Source organism: Branchiostoma lanceolatum, chromosome 19 (assembly GCF_035083965.1).
Source record: "Branchiostoma lanceolatum isolate klBraLanc5 chromosome 19, klBraLanc5.hap2, whole genome shotgun sequence".
Classification (NCBI taxonomy): Eukaryota; Metazoa; Chordata; class Leptocardii; order Amphioxiformes; family Branchiostomatidae; genus Branchiostoma; species Branchiostoma lanceolatum.
The window spans coordinates 4,119,978-4,133,829 of NC_089740.1; the positions used below are offsets into that span (position 1 = coordinate 4,119,978).

Sequence of the window (13,852 nt, forward strand, 5' to 3'; positions counted from 1 at the left end):
GGTGCTGTGGCGTTACATCTAAGATTGTTTCATTGTTTTGACTCTCCATCATTATGTTTTGATTCAATATTTCTAGTATTATAAGTGTTAGTTACTTCAGTTATCATCTAATTATGATTTCGTTTGTTTGTTGAAGACTCTTTATCATTATGTTTTGATTCAGTATTTCTAGTCTTTCAAGTTATAGTTACTTCAGTTATCATCTAATTATGATTTCTTTTGTTTGTTGAAGACTCTCTATCATTATGTTTTGATTCAGTATTTCTAGTCTTTTAAGTTATCGTTACTTCAGTTATCATCTAATTATGATTTCTTTTTTTGTTGAAGACTTATATTTTCAAGTTAATCTTCATTGCTGTATCATTTGTCATTATTTGTTTCTTTAATGTTGCTATGTATTTATATGTAGGGGTTTAAACCCCCAGAAATCGTTGAAAAGCGCCGCTAGGCGATATGTTTTTCTGGTAAAACAAATAGACTGAAACTGAAGCGTAGTGCAGTCGACCAGGCTCCCCTGATGAAGAAAACTGAGTCGTTTCCGAAAACTCGGACAGAGAAATCGTTTCAAGGTTGTGCTGTAAGAACCACTTAATGGTTACTTTTTCAAAATGGACATAATGTACAGAACAATTGTTATGTTTATGAAGAAAAATAATAATAATAATGGTTTTTATTGGTCAGAAATTACCCGCAATTGCAGCCTTACTAGCGCTGAATTGATGCAGGGTTTACGGGTTTCACATAATAGATCATAATACACAACAGATACATATTTGCTCCACACTTGCACTTTGTGGAACTGTCGCAAGGGTCTGGGCGGCTGCAATTCGGCGCCACCAGGTGACCATAATACGACCTTCCCCAACCGAAGTCAGGTACCCATTTACACCTGGGTGGAGTGAGGAAAGTCGTGTTAAGTGCCTTTCCCAAGGTCACAAGATCGGTTACATGACAGGATTCGAACCCGGGACCTCTTGGTTCTGAGCCTAAAGCTCTGCCGTTGCGCCAAACGGCCCCTGAAGTATGCCTACCTGCAGCCACTGTCCGATGGTGTTGTATTTGGCTGCCCAGGCGCCTCCAACTCGGTTTAACCGCCCAAGATAAGGGTCATATTCATGGCTATAGATGGAGGATGCAGTGATGCTGTCATCAGGTATGGCACCAGATTCCACTCCAAGTGGGTCACTACAGTCTGGGAGGACAGGACAAGAATTATGTTTAAGTTAGTTATTGTTAAGTCATAAACTAAAGGGACAACTTTTAACAAACCCATGAGAAAGAGAACTATGGATGAAATCTCACGATACAATTTGGTTTTAATGTACGATCAGTTATGTTCTACCTCAAAGGTAATGTTACCTAATAATATGTTTTTCGCACGGCTTGGTATAATAACGAAATTTCTCATTTTATTTTTACACCCAGATCGATAGTATCATTTGTGAACTTCTCAAACGTCCATTAAAGGAAAGCTAATGTTATGGTTTTGTTATAGAAAATATCAATTTCAAATGTTTGTTGTATAAATCGCAAACGAGTCTTAAACGTTATACACCAATATATATGCGAAATATGTTTTAGTTTCAAGGAAAAGACAAAGCACCAACAAAAGACTCGATACTTTACCGGTATGCATTTCATAGACAATATGTAGGATAACCTCTCCGGCAAAAAGGCGTCCATATATATCATCATACCACCTCCTTGATCATACCTTGACATTTCTAAAACTTCTAACATAGTACGAAATGCTATTTCTGCTCAAGTCCCAAATATGGTAAATAGGGAAATTAAAAGAGCAACGAAAAAATGCAATAACCAGCACAAGAACGTATCCCATAGACATAGCATAGGGTTACCTTTCAAGTAAAATTGAATCAGATTACAACCCACGTTACTTTCTCGTGTATTGTATTTTGAATATGGCTCAAAATCCAATTGTTCATCTGATGAAAAAAATCAATTACCTACTTCTGAGGACAACCCTGTTATAAACGAAGTAGACCCCTAATTCTGTAAACATTCATTTGATAGTAGGTAGAATCACGTCTACTAATGGTCTAAATTTGAATCTGAAACACATACCAGATTCCCACTTAAAGCTCCTCAAAGTCTGGCACAAATTATGGTTATAACAAGCCTTGAATACTATATTGGTTCGTGGTTGCCTGAAGACTTCAAATTTACGTTTCAAAAGTTCCAAAACTTTTCTGAAAATGTAAAACATTCTTTTAAATAAGCATTTTTTGTTTCCGAAATGCTGTAGAATTTCTTCGTAATCGTCCTAAATCATCCCTATTTTCATTTTTTCCACATCTCTTCCTTGCATATCATAGACAGCAAAGCTATTTGTCTTTACATACTAGTTTTCTTGTAAAATTTGGCACCAAATTTTGCTTGTTTGTCTCCCACACCCGTTAAACCACCTAAACGGCATATCCGGACACATCGAGAATTCGAAGGACCCTACTCTTTCAATAAGCGTGGTTGGTTCTTTAACGTGCTCGAAGTGTGGCTCTCCTCAAACACGTACGGGACCTCCATTTAACGTCCTATCCGAGGGACGTCCCTAACTGAAGCTAGGTACGTTTTTATTTTCACCTGAGTGAAGTGGGGATAGTCGTTGAAGTGCTTTTGTCGAGGGCACAACGTCAACAAGACGATGGGGGACCCTGGATTTCAACTGGGGTTCTGGGCAAAACAGCCTGCCACTGCGCCACCGCGATGCCACGTTTTGTACAAAAGTTTCTAGGAAAACATTTATTTCGTAAACTCGCCCCAATTAATATCGTTCTTTCTTCAATTCTATTTCGTACCTTGGCAGAAAACATCCGGCTCAGTCCATGTTCCATTTTCCGTACATGTTCTGGTTATGACGTCACCGGAAATGACGTAATATCCCGGGGAACACGGGTAGGTGCAGTTCTCCCCCGGATAATCAGCAAATTTGCACACGGGCCCGGTAGTGTTGGCTTGGGTCGGTGGATCAACACACAGGCCTGGTAATCCCACAGAAGAGAAGGAAAACTCATTGGATAATAATCACCAATGTAAGCATAATGTATTTCAGTGAGTCGAAATTTATTCTTGCACCTGTATCTAAGTTACGTTTCTGTGTCTGCATAGCCGGTATAGCCATTTGGCGTACACACCAGCTTCGAAGGCATGCCGCGCGACAGCAACTGATCATATTAAGCCCCTGTCACACTTGTGCGTATAAGCAAGTCCGCATGAGTTGCGTATTAACATTATTTGTTTGGTTTAGGTTAAGGTTTAGTTAGCCATATAAGGGATTTCTTGGGTTCGATCACTAGGCTGCACAACGGTGGGTCAAAGTAGAAAACAACTTTTTCCCCGCAAACTTTACTTAAACCAAAAAAAAATTTTAATGCGCAACTCACGCGTACATGAATATACGCACAAGTGTGACAGGGCCCTTACATTGAACGGCCTGTCACACCTAGCCTTTGCACATTCGACTGCAACCGTTCTATCTAATGAGGATGATCCTATAGTATTTGACGTCAGTAATGATGAAAATGAGTTCCATTGTACTATAGTTCTCGAAAAATACGAATTTTGGAACACACGAACCCTTGGTTGATAACGTTTTACCATCAAAGAAAATACCTGATGGATCAGGAAGATGAATCCACTGGCAAAGATAGTAATGATTCGAATTTACAAGACACGTTACTACACCAGCAGGTTGGCAGTAGTGCTGCGTACCTAAACATAACATCAGGTACAGGTACAGATACCGGTACAGAGGTTTAGGTACAGGTACGGACCTGTATCTGTACCTGAACAATTTGTATTAAGATGTGTCTTCTGAACTTCTTCAATAATGTCAGTATCTTTATTCAAAGAAAATAGCTAGGTTTTCTACCGCCAAACTCCCTTGGCCTTGCTATCAAAACTCACGGCCTGCCTGAATGATCTGTTGCATATGAGTTACGCTGTTTCAATGTGTCACTTTGGTCAGGTCTAGTGTTGCATGAAGCCATGAGGTCAGGAGATCAGTTGCAAAATAAGAACATACTTTGTGTAAACTTAAATCGGTACAGTACCGGTACTTCATGATCCAGTATTTTGGACCTGTGAGTAATAAGTTTTTTTTACGGTACAGTACCAGTGACCAGCGAGTGCCACAGCCGAGTGCTTTCTATGGGATCCATGGGCATGCCGCTCGCCCCCCCCCCCCCTCCCCCGGCAAATTTTAAAAATCAAACCTTCTGGAATAGAATTGAACTCATCTGCAGCTGACGGATCAAATAGTTGAAACCAATGCGAAGAGAGGGGTCTTTCCGGTTAACCTCACCAGAAACTATATTTGTCTATAGTTCTTTATCTTTTTCTGCATTAGTCAAGCGATCTAACCACAGCTACAAACAAGTTTCCCAGCCAAGCTGCTTACAGTTAGGCTTGTTGTATAAAAAAACATTTTTTTATAGCTGTGCATCTCTGGGCTTTGTCTGAGCATATCGTTGCGTTCTCACAATATATTGATTCTTAGGAAAAATACATAATAAAAATCTACGTGCCGTTCTGTTCCCTTCTTACATTACTCTTTAAATTTTTCTATTCTGCATTGATAATGAAAAAGAATGAAATAAGAATGCCAGTTGAACATATGTAGCCACATCTGGTCTATAGATTGAAACCTACTTGTGTTACAGCCCACAATCTCCGCCCTCATGCCGATGCGAAGCCCATGCCAAGACTGAACCACGAAACGCACATAACGGGCATCAACTGAGTTGTTCAGTAGGTTCGTGACAGGGAGACACCTGTCCACGTTGCCTGGAAAGACCTGAAAGGAAACAAATAATTCAGGTAAGTTTATCTAGCTCCAGATCTTTATCACTATCAATGACCAAACAATGTCCCGTAATCTGAGAACAATATTAATAGCACAGATTTAACGAACCCCCTCTGCTTTCCAAAATATTTAGGAATAAATGATGCTCTATGTCACCTTGTGGTGTTTTGTTTAATCATGAAATTTATAAAAACAGATTTTGTAATGTTTTAGATACCATTTCTAATCCATCGTTGCCGGCATATGTCGTCCAAGTAATTTGATCTATGCTGTACTGGAGTTTGTATGACGTCACCCACTGGTCGTCACTGTGGCGACCCTGAATGATAGTGCCCATGACGCGCTTCATTTTCCCGAAATACACCTAAAAGGCAAAACACATGCGGTGGTTTCTCTTCGTTATAGAATGCTAATCAAGAAGCAAGAAGGCCAGATTTAGCTCTTTCTTATGCCTAGATATATACTGTGAATGCTTGAATTAGGCCAAATTGACGAGTGCTAATTTTGCAATGAGATATTCTCAAGGCAGCAAATGCGCAAAATCTTTTGTCGAAACATCACGGTCTCGACAAGATTTTCTTGGCCAATATTCAAGAACGGAGGGTGGTTTTGCCGCAGGGAGTAGCACGATTTAATCAGGCTTTCATCATGGAGGAAACTCAGGATATATCAAAGGGTCGTCCAACAAAATATTTTCAAGGTTGTATTGTAAGAACATTTATCTCTGCAATTCAGCAAGCCCTTTTTTCTTTTTTTAGAGAGAAAATAACACTTTTTTTAGTGAAGCAAGATGTATACCTGGAACCACTAAAGTAGTCACTTTTTCTATAGGAAGATAATGTATAGCACACTATTGTTGGTTAATGAATATGTGTGCCGACCTGGAACCATTGTCCGATGGTACTGTCCCCGGATACCCAGGCACCCTCACCGGCAACTCCGTTTAACCGCCCGCGGTAAGGCTCGTAATCAGGCCCTTGGAACGAGGACGTAGTGATGCTGTCATCAGGTATGGCACCAGATTCCATCCCAAGTAGACGTGGACAGGCTGGCGGGAGAACTGCAGCTGAGAGAACAGTTGAATGAAACCATTGGGAAGGAGAATCCAGCTTTTATTTATTTACATACTTGTGACTAATAATGGTTTCTTATATATATCTGTATTTATTTAGTACTATCTATTCATTTAATATTTCTGAAAATGTATGGCTACGCATCGAATTCTGAACTAAACAATTCGATTAAGTCTCACTAACACAATGATTCTAGGGTAAGAGACAGCTATGAACCTATGAAAAATTGAGCCTATTATTTTGTGTTGTAAGGCTTTTTTTCATTCCATTCATTTTCCAAGCTACATTGAGTACGTTTTCATTCTTCATTGATATGAAATACATCTAATTATAGATTACAGGTAAAGATAATAGACATGTTTAGGCACATCTGACCCGGGTTTATAACCTACTAGTGTTACAGCCCACAATCTCCGCTCTCATGGCGATGTCCCCAACCCAGGACTGAACCACGAAACGTACATAACGGGCATCAACTGGGTTGTTCAATAGGTTTGTGACAGGGATACTCATGTCGATGTTGCCTGGAAAACCCTAAAAGATAAATGAATGGATGATTTAGTTAAAGGAATCTTTTTCTATTCTATGTTGAATAGCTTACATGTACTTAGCTCTAGATCTTCTTCACTATCATTGACCTAACAGTCTCATATGGTTCCACGGTGGTCACGTTGCTATGGATCTGTCAGCGTTGTTATGCAAAAGTTTCCCGCCCACAAGCGGGGGTGCCATTAGCCGGGCGGTATAAAATAACAACACAAATCTTGCACAAAATAACGCATGATCTGATTATCGCACTAAGAAAAAAATACATGCACACGCAAACTACATTAGTTCGCTTTGAAAATCTGTATAATATACGAGTTGACCGCTAACACGGCGCTTCAAATTACCCGCGTTTGATACGTGTATGTATAGGTTGCTTTCGGTCATTGAACTTTGAACCTATGGACTTTTTGGTCTAATTTACGTAGCAAACAATAGTTTTATACATACTTTAGACTTTAGGAACTTTGAATCCAATTTCTATTGAGTAGTTTTTGATGTCTGAGGGATTTTAACGTATTTCGCCAATTTGTTTGGACGTCTTCTCCCATAGTTCCCTATCGGCCCAATAGAATCTTATAATTTTTTTTCAAGATGGCGGCCAGATAGTTGGCTTTCGGACGGTTGTTTTTTTGTCGAATTCTAGCGTTGGTATCGGGAGATATCGCCCAAATTACGAATCGAACGCTTTATTTAGAACTTCACGTGGAAGAATGGTTATGTTCTGGAAAGATAATGAGCTTGTCTTTAAAGATCACAGTACTTCGCTAGCGTCTGTTCTGGGGCGGCTAATCCAGATGCAAATGAGTGGGAAATACCTCTATTGTATTTGTCGCCCGGACCCGGACCAAGCGAGATAATTACCCGCGAATTTCAACTACCAACGAGGCCGCGAGGGTTTGTAGAGACAGAAACCTCGACCAATTTCTAATAAAAAGACGCCTGAACGGTACCATTGGTGATTGAAATACGTGTGGGTAAAATAGTGTAAAAAAAATACACGAATATAAAGACCCGCAAGTGTGTAATCTGAAGAAACCAGAACATGGCGTCGGAACATGGCGTCGGTTTGAAAACAAAGGAAAATCCAGTTCTGCTGTCAAACAATCACACTCTGATCTCTTCCGTATTTCCCTAGCAGCTGATTTACTCATTGATTTACTCATGGGTATTTTTATACAACGTACATCTCCTTTGTATAGGAATGCACCATTTTTTTCTACCAGTCAAAGCTGCCAGGAAATTTTTAGTGTCAGCACAAGCCGACACATTCGGCATATCAAACGCTGGCGTGTACACTGTTACCACGATGGAATTACGGTCTTTAGACCGCGTTATGGTACAAAAATGACGAGAAGGAGTTTGTTATTAGAAAGCATGCGTTTTTAGATCGGAAAACGTAGGGTGTGATTATTGAGTGGCTGTGTAGGACAGCGCCAGACACGTCAGTACACCAGTTCTTGTCAAACACGCAAATGTATCAAGGTGAGTGCTACGTTTTGGGGTCTCTGTATGTGGTAGAATTCAATGTTTCTGTTTACAATGAAAATATTCGACTTCATCTATGAACTATTCGAATTCTATTTGTTAATTTTAAATTTCTGCGTGTTTAAGAAAGTAATGTACGGAATAAAGGCCCGGGTATTGTTTATCATATCGGCGGGTTCTGCGGCGTCTCCGGCGGTTGCGCATATAGTCTAGAACCCTCGGCCGGGAATAACGGTGAGTTATGGCGGAAACTGCGATTTCTTGATGGCCTTCGTTTGGGCGTTCTGTGTGGTAGGATAGACCAAAATATTGCTAAGAAAGAATCGAAACGGTGATGTCAGTATGGAGCTTGAGAGCGTGGGAATGATTGAAATGAAAGCTGGGGTATTGTTAATGTGTTAACCCGAAAACAATAGAGGCGGAGACAAGGCGTGCATTTGAAAAGGACAAGTTCGCGGGCAAAATCCTGCTCGGCTTGGTGCAACCAAAACAAATCTAGTTCCCGCCTGCAAAGGCGTAAACCAATCAGCTACTGTTGCCAGTAGTGACAGGGGTGATTGACATCGATTCCTCATCAATATGCATGCTTTACAAGTGAGGAAAAATCAAGGCCTTTTTGACCACCGTGTTCGTCGGGGAAGAAGATTATCAATAACGCAGGTCAAAATAATTGAACACAACCCCTCTGTTAAGATTAATGTACAGGGAAAAAAAACAATACTTTATTTAACTTCGTGGTATAAGTCTAGAAAAAAATATTATCTTTGTTTGTCAAATACCATTTCTGAGCCATCGCTGTCGGTATATGTCGTCCAGCTAATCCGATCCGTACTGTACTGGAGTTTGTATGACGTCACCCACTGGGCGATTGAACTAACCCGCCCCTGAATGATGGTGCCAGTGACGCGCTTCATTTCCCCTAAATCCACCTGTAAGACAATACAGATGTTTCGTTATCAATTTCAAAATAAGAATCGAGAAGATCTTTCTCTTGAAGACACGCAGAAACGATGCTCCATTGACGGATTCTGAGATATTCTCAATACAGCACATGCATGCAATCTCAAGCCAAAACATTACAATCTCCATACACTTTCCTGGCCAAAAGTTAGGACAGTAGTCAGGTGGCAAGAAGAAGTTCAGTACCGTTACCGAAACGTCGACTAGGGAAATCGTTTCGAGGTTGTGTTGTTAGAACCACCTACTCCCTAGTATTAAAAAAAAAACAGCCTGATGACCGCAGTTTTCAAAATGGACAAATAATGTCCAGATCACGATTGTAGAAGAAGCTACCTGCAACCACTGTCCGATGATATTGTATTTGGCTATCCAAGCACTCCAAGCACCATCTTTAATTCGGTTTAACCGGCCATAGTAAGGGACGTCATTAGGACCATAGAACGAGGATGCAGTGATGCTGCCATCAGGTATGGCACCAGATTCCATCCCCAGCTGATTTGGACAGGCAGGGAGAACTGCAGCTGAGTAATCAAGAGGATGAATGCATTGGAAAAGATGTCGGTGTTTCCAATTTACCATATTGCACCAGTTCATATTTCTTAATCTAGTTCTGAATTAACCAAACGACAAAACCACTAATACAAATCGGTTTAGCAGGCACATGGCTAAGTGGGTGATTGTTTGAAAAACAAATTCACCTATTATCGCTGAACAATTAACTATGGCCTTTGTTTGATATAAACAACAAGATGAAATCTTTAAAGGTTTCCATTATATATCAATTGTGGAAAAGAATAAATCTAAGTTACATAAAAAATTATTGCAATGTTTAATCTCGTCTTATTTGGGTTATAACCTACTGGTGTTACAGCCGACAATCTCCACCCTCATGACGACGTGACCATACCAGGACTGCACCACTAAACGCACATGACGGGCATCAACTGGGTTGTGCAGTAGGTTAGTGACAGGGGTGCTCATGTCGACATTGCCTGGAAAGACCTGAAAGGTAAACGAATTAGTAAGATAATAAAATTTTCTTCTATTTTTCTTTTAGCTCTAGACCCTTATCACTACTTTTGACCAAACTGTATACGTATATACCGTCCGAGACCAACAAAATCCATTGGCATCGTTAAGATCAAACTCATAAGGAATACTTGCTAAAAAAGATATTTAGAAAGAAAATAAATGCTTCATATCGCTTGTTTTTTGTGTCAATCTAGTAATTAAAGAAAATACCATTTAATTTCTAAGTTACCATTTCTGATCCATCGCTGCCGGCATATGTCGTCCAAATAACCCGATCTGTACTGTACTGGAGTTTGTATGACGTCACCCACTGGGAATGATCCTTACCACGACCCTGAATTATGGTGCCCATGACGCGCTTCATTTCCCCTAAATCCACCTGTAAGGCGATGCAGATGTAGTTGTTTTTCGTAATGAATTGCAAAATAGGACGCAAGAAAAGAAGATCTAACTATCTCTTGAATACACACTATGCTGATATATGGCTACATTGACGTATACTGAGATATTCCCAATGCAGCAAATGCATGAAAACACAAGCCAAACCATCACAACCTCGATAAATTGTCCCGGCCAAAAGTTAGGATCGTAGTCAGGTGTTAGTAGTAGTAGAGTCCAATCAAGCTCGCATCATAAAGAAAACTGAGCCGTTATAATAACCGAAACGTCGTTTACATTAAGTTTATTTTTGTACCGTGACTCCTGCCCCTCCGTTTCACTTCGACCTTGTCGAAAAGCGGCCATATCATGGCCGAACAAGCACTCGAAGTAAAATAAAGGCCTTGACTTGACTTGACTTGTCGGCCAGAAAAATAGTTTCAAGGTTGTATTGTAAGAACAGCTTAATCCCTATGATTAAAAGAAAAGAAATGACCGATGACCGCTGTTATAGAAATGGTTAATTTTTCAAAAATGGACATAATGTAAAGAACACGATTGTTAAGTTTTTAAGGAGTATGCTTACCTGCAGCCACTGTCCGATGGCGTTGTATTTGGCTGCCCAAGTGCCTCCAACATGGTTTAACCGCCCAAGAGAAGGGTCGTATTCAGGGCCAAAGATCGAAGATGCAATGATGCTGTCATCAGGTATGGCACCAGATTCCATCCCAAGCAGATGTGGACAGGCTGGGGGGACTTCAGCTGAGGGATCAAGGATATGAAACCATTGGTGAAGAGAGAGTTGTTTCCATTTACAGTACTTCTCACTACACTACACTACACTACACTACACTACACTACACTACACTACACTACACTACACTACACTACACTACACTACACTACTAGTCCCCAGTGCATTATAACCCTTCCACATCAATTTCACAGTCCAACGGTTGGTACATTAACGGAAAGCCTTTTCAACTTTCTAGCTGCTCGTATAACGCATGGGTTTTGTTGCTTCTCTATGAATTCTCACAGTACAGTAATTATTGGGGAAAAGAAATGTAAGTGCCTCATGATGTTTCACCGGAAAAGACTCCATGCCTTCATCTTTTATTGTGCATTGATATTAAAAAAATTCCACTCCAGATTTTCACCCTGGTTGAAACCTACTTGTGTTACAGCCCAGAATCTCCACTATCATGGCGATGTGCAAATTTCAGGACTGATTACTCGATGAATCATCCCAATACAATAATTTTTGGGAAAAGAAATAAGTGCCAGATGATGTTTCAAAAATGACTACGCGCCATTCTCAATTATTGTAACACATATCTTTGAATGTTTCCTTTCTACAGTTAATATGGATGGAAAAGAATACCGTTCCACTAAAAGATTTGTGTTTAGGAACATTTCCTCTGGGTTGAAACCTACTTGTGTTACAGCCCACAATCTCCACCCTCATTGCGATGCGATTAATCCAGGACTGAATCACGAAACGCACATAACGGGCATCAACTGAGTTGTTCAGTAGGTTCGTGACAGGAATGTGCTTGTTGACGTTGCCTGGAAAGACCTGAAAGGTAAATGGAAAAATTAGATAAGGGTAGTTTTCTACTCTTCTGTATGGTATAGAGTAGTTAAATCGGCCATATATCTTCATTACTATTAACGACATAGAAGTCTCCGTACATACCGTCCGAGGTCAACAGTATCAATAGAAAAAATACCAAATTGGATTAAATCCGCTCTACTACATATAATGTTCAGGAAAAAATAGTCACTTCGTCACTTCATATTTATTCTTAAGATACCATTTCTGATCCATCGCTGCCGGCATATGTCGTCCAACTAATCCGATCTGTACTGTACTGGAGTTTGTATGACGTCACCCACTCGAGATTATTAGTAACACGACCCTGGATGATGGTGCCCATGACGCGCTTTATTTCCCCTAAGTCCACCTGAAAAAATATTACAAAATAAGATTGTTAACAATACCAAAAATCGCTTTGCTTAATTTTCTTGTTTTTCCTTCTACAAAGAAAATGTTTCTGTCAGCAAGAATATTTTTCTGTGTAAAAGAATGCCTGTTTTAAGCACAACTAAGAATTTTCTTCTCCTTGCTTAAACCAAGAAAGTTAAAAAAATATTTCAAGTAGAATCAACTTTTCAAGAAAAAATATATTAAGGAAAGAATCTGTAAAAATACCAGATTTGACCAAACGAAAAACAAACCTTATAGTAGGACTCAGAAAGAAAACTTTTCTTATTTTTCTAGCAAAATCGGAGAACATCATGCTAGAAATATTTTCTTAACTTCAGAATAACAGGAATAAAATTCTTTGTGTAAGAATTGACATGAAAGGTCTTTCGCAGAAGGTTTCTTGAATTTTCTTGTTTTTCATTGTATAAGAAAATCTTTCTCATCATAAGAAAACAAGAAAAATATTTTTAAAAATTTAAAAAAAGATATTTGGTCGTGTAGTTGATGAATATGTATGCCTACCTGCAACCACTGTCCGATGGTGCTGGCCCCGGGTATCCAGGAGCCTATGCCAACGTTTAACCGCCCGTGGAAAGGCTCGTGGAAAGGACGCCAGGACGAAGAAGCAGTGATGCTGTCATCAGGTATGGCACCAGATTCCATGCCAAGCAGATGTGGACAGGCTGGGACTAATGCAGCTGAGGAACCATTAGGAAAGAGAATTTTTCCCATTTACAATGCTGGTAACTTCACTTGTAACCACTTATACTGTATTGTTCCCATCCTTACGTGGTAAAACGTTCATATTTCAACGTTTTCATTCTGTATTGATTATGAAAAAGAATGAATTCTAGATTCCACTCAAAGATGTTAGGAATATTTAGGCAAAACTGTAGATGCATTTAAGTTTTAAGATCGCGGTTGAAACAATAATAGAGCAAAAAGTTTCGCGGTGGTTTTAAGTTCACACATAAAACCACCGCGAACATTACTGCATTCACAGTACTCTAGGTTTATAACCTACTAGTGTTACAGCCCAGAATCTCCGCCCTCATGGCGATGTCTCCAGCCCAGGCCTGAACCACGAAACGCACATAACGGGCATCAACTGAGTTGCTCAATGGGTTCGATACAGGGGTATGCCTGTCAACGCTGCCTGGAAAGACCTGGATGGTAAACAGATAATTTAGATGAGTTTTTTTTATAGTCTGCTCAGACTTGGTATGGTATGGTATGGTATGGTATGGTATGGTATGGTATGGTATGGCATGGCATGGCATGGCATGGCATGGCATGGCATGGCATGGCATGGCATGGCATGGTATGGCATGGTATGGCATGTAGTACAGCATAGTACAGCATAGAATAGAAATTATAGTAAAAATTACTGAGCTCTTGATCTAGAATAAGAAGTTTTTTATCACTATCAATGACCGAATGGTTGCTGTAAAATCATCTTACAATATCAATAGTACAGATAAAATAATTTATCAAAACCGCTCTGCTATATCAAATGCTCAGGAAAATTTAATGCCTTTTGGTATTTTGTTTAATAAAGAAATA

At 39.8% G+C, this 13,852-nt stretch overlaps 2 protein-coding genes across 2 annotated transcripts; both read right to left on the reverse strand.

Moving 5' to 3' along the window:
- Positions 1–756: 756 nt before the first annotated feature.
- Positions 757–6,430, reverse strand: LOC136426014 (retinoschisin-like). The gene is made up of 6 exons (XM_066414946.1): positions 6,358–6,430; positions 5,704–5,888; positions 5,040–5,186; positions 4,669–4,813; positions 2,817–2,999; positions 757–1,192 (listed from the first exon to the last, which is right to left on the reverse strand). Exons 2-6 carry the CDS (start codon positions 5,848–5,850, stop codon positions 987–989), a joined length of 828 nt encoding a protein of 275 aa, XP_066271043.1. The 5' UTR covers positions 5,851–5,888; positions 6,358–6,430; the 3' UTR covers positions 757–986.
- On the reverse strand, positions 6,277–12,239 carry LOC136425874 (EGF-like repeat and discoidin I-like domain-containing protein 3). Its single transcript, XM_066414805.1, has 8 exons — positions 12,117–12,239; positions 11,737–11,878; positions 10,886–11,061; positions 10,151–10,300; positions 9,750–9,891; positions 9,223–9,410; positions 8,709–8,858; positions 6,277–6,429 (listed from the first exon to the last, which is right to left on the reverse strand). Exons 1-8 carry the CDS (start codon positions 12,237–12,239, stop codon positions 6,277–6,279), a joined length of 1,224 nt encoding a protein of 407 aa, XP_066270902.1.
- Between the last annotated feature and the right edge of the window lie 1,613 nt (positions 12,240–13,852).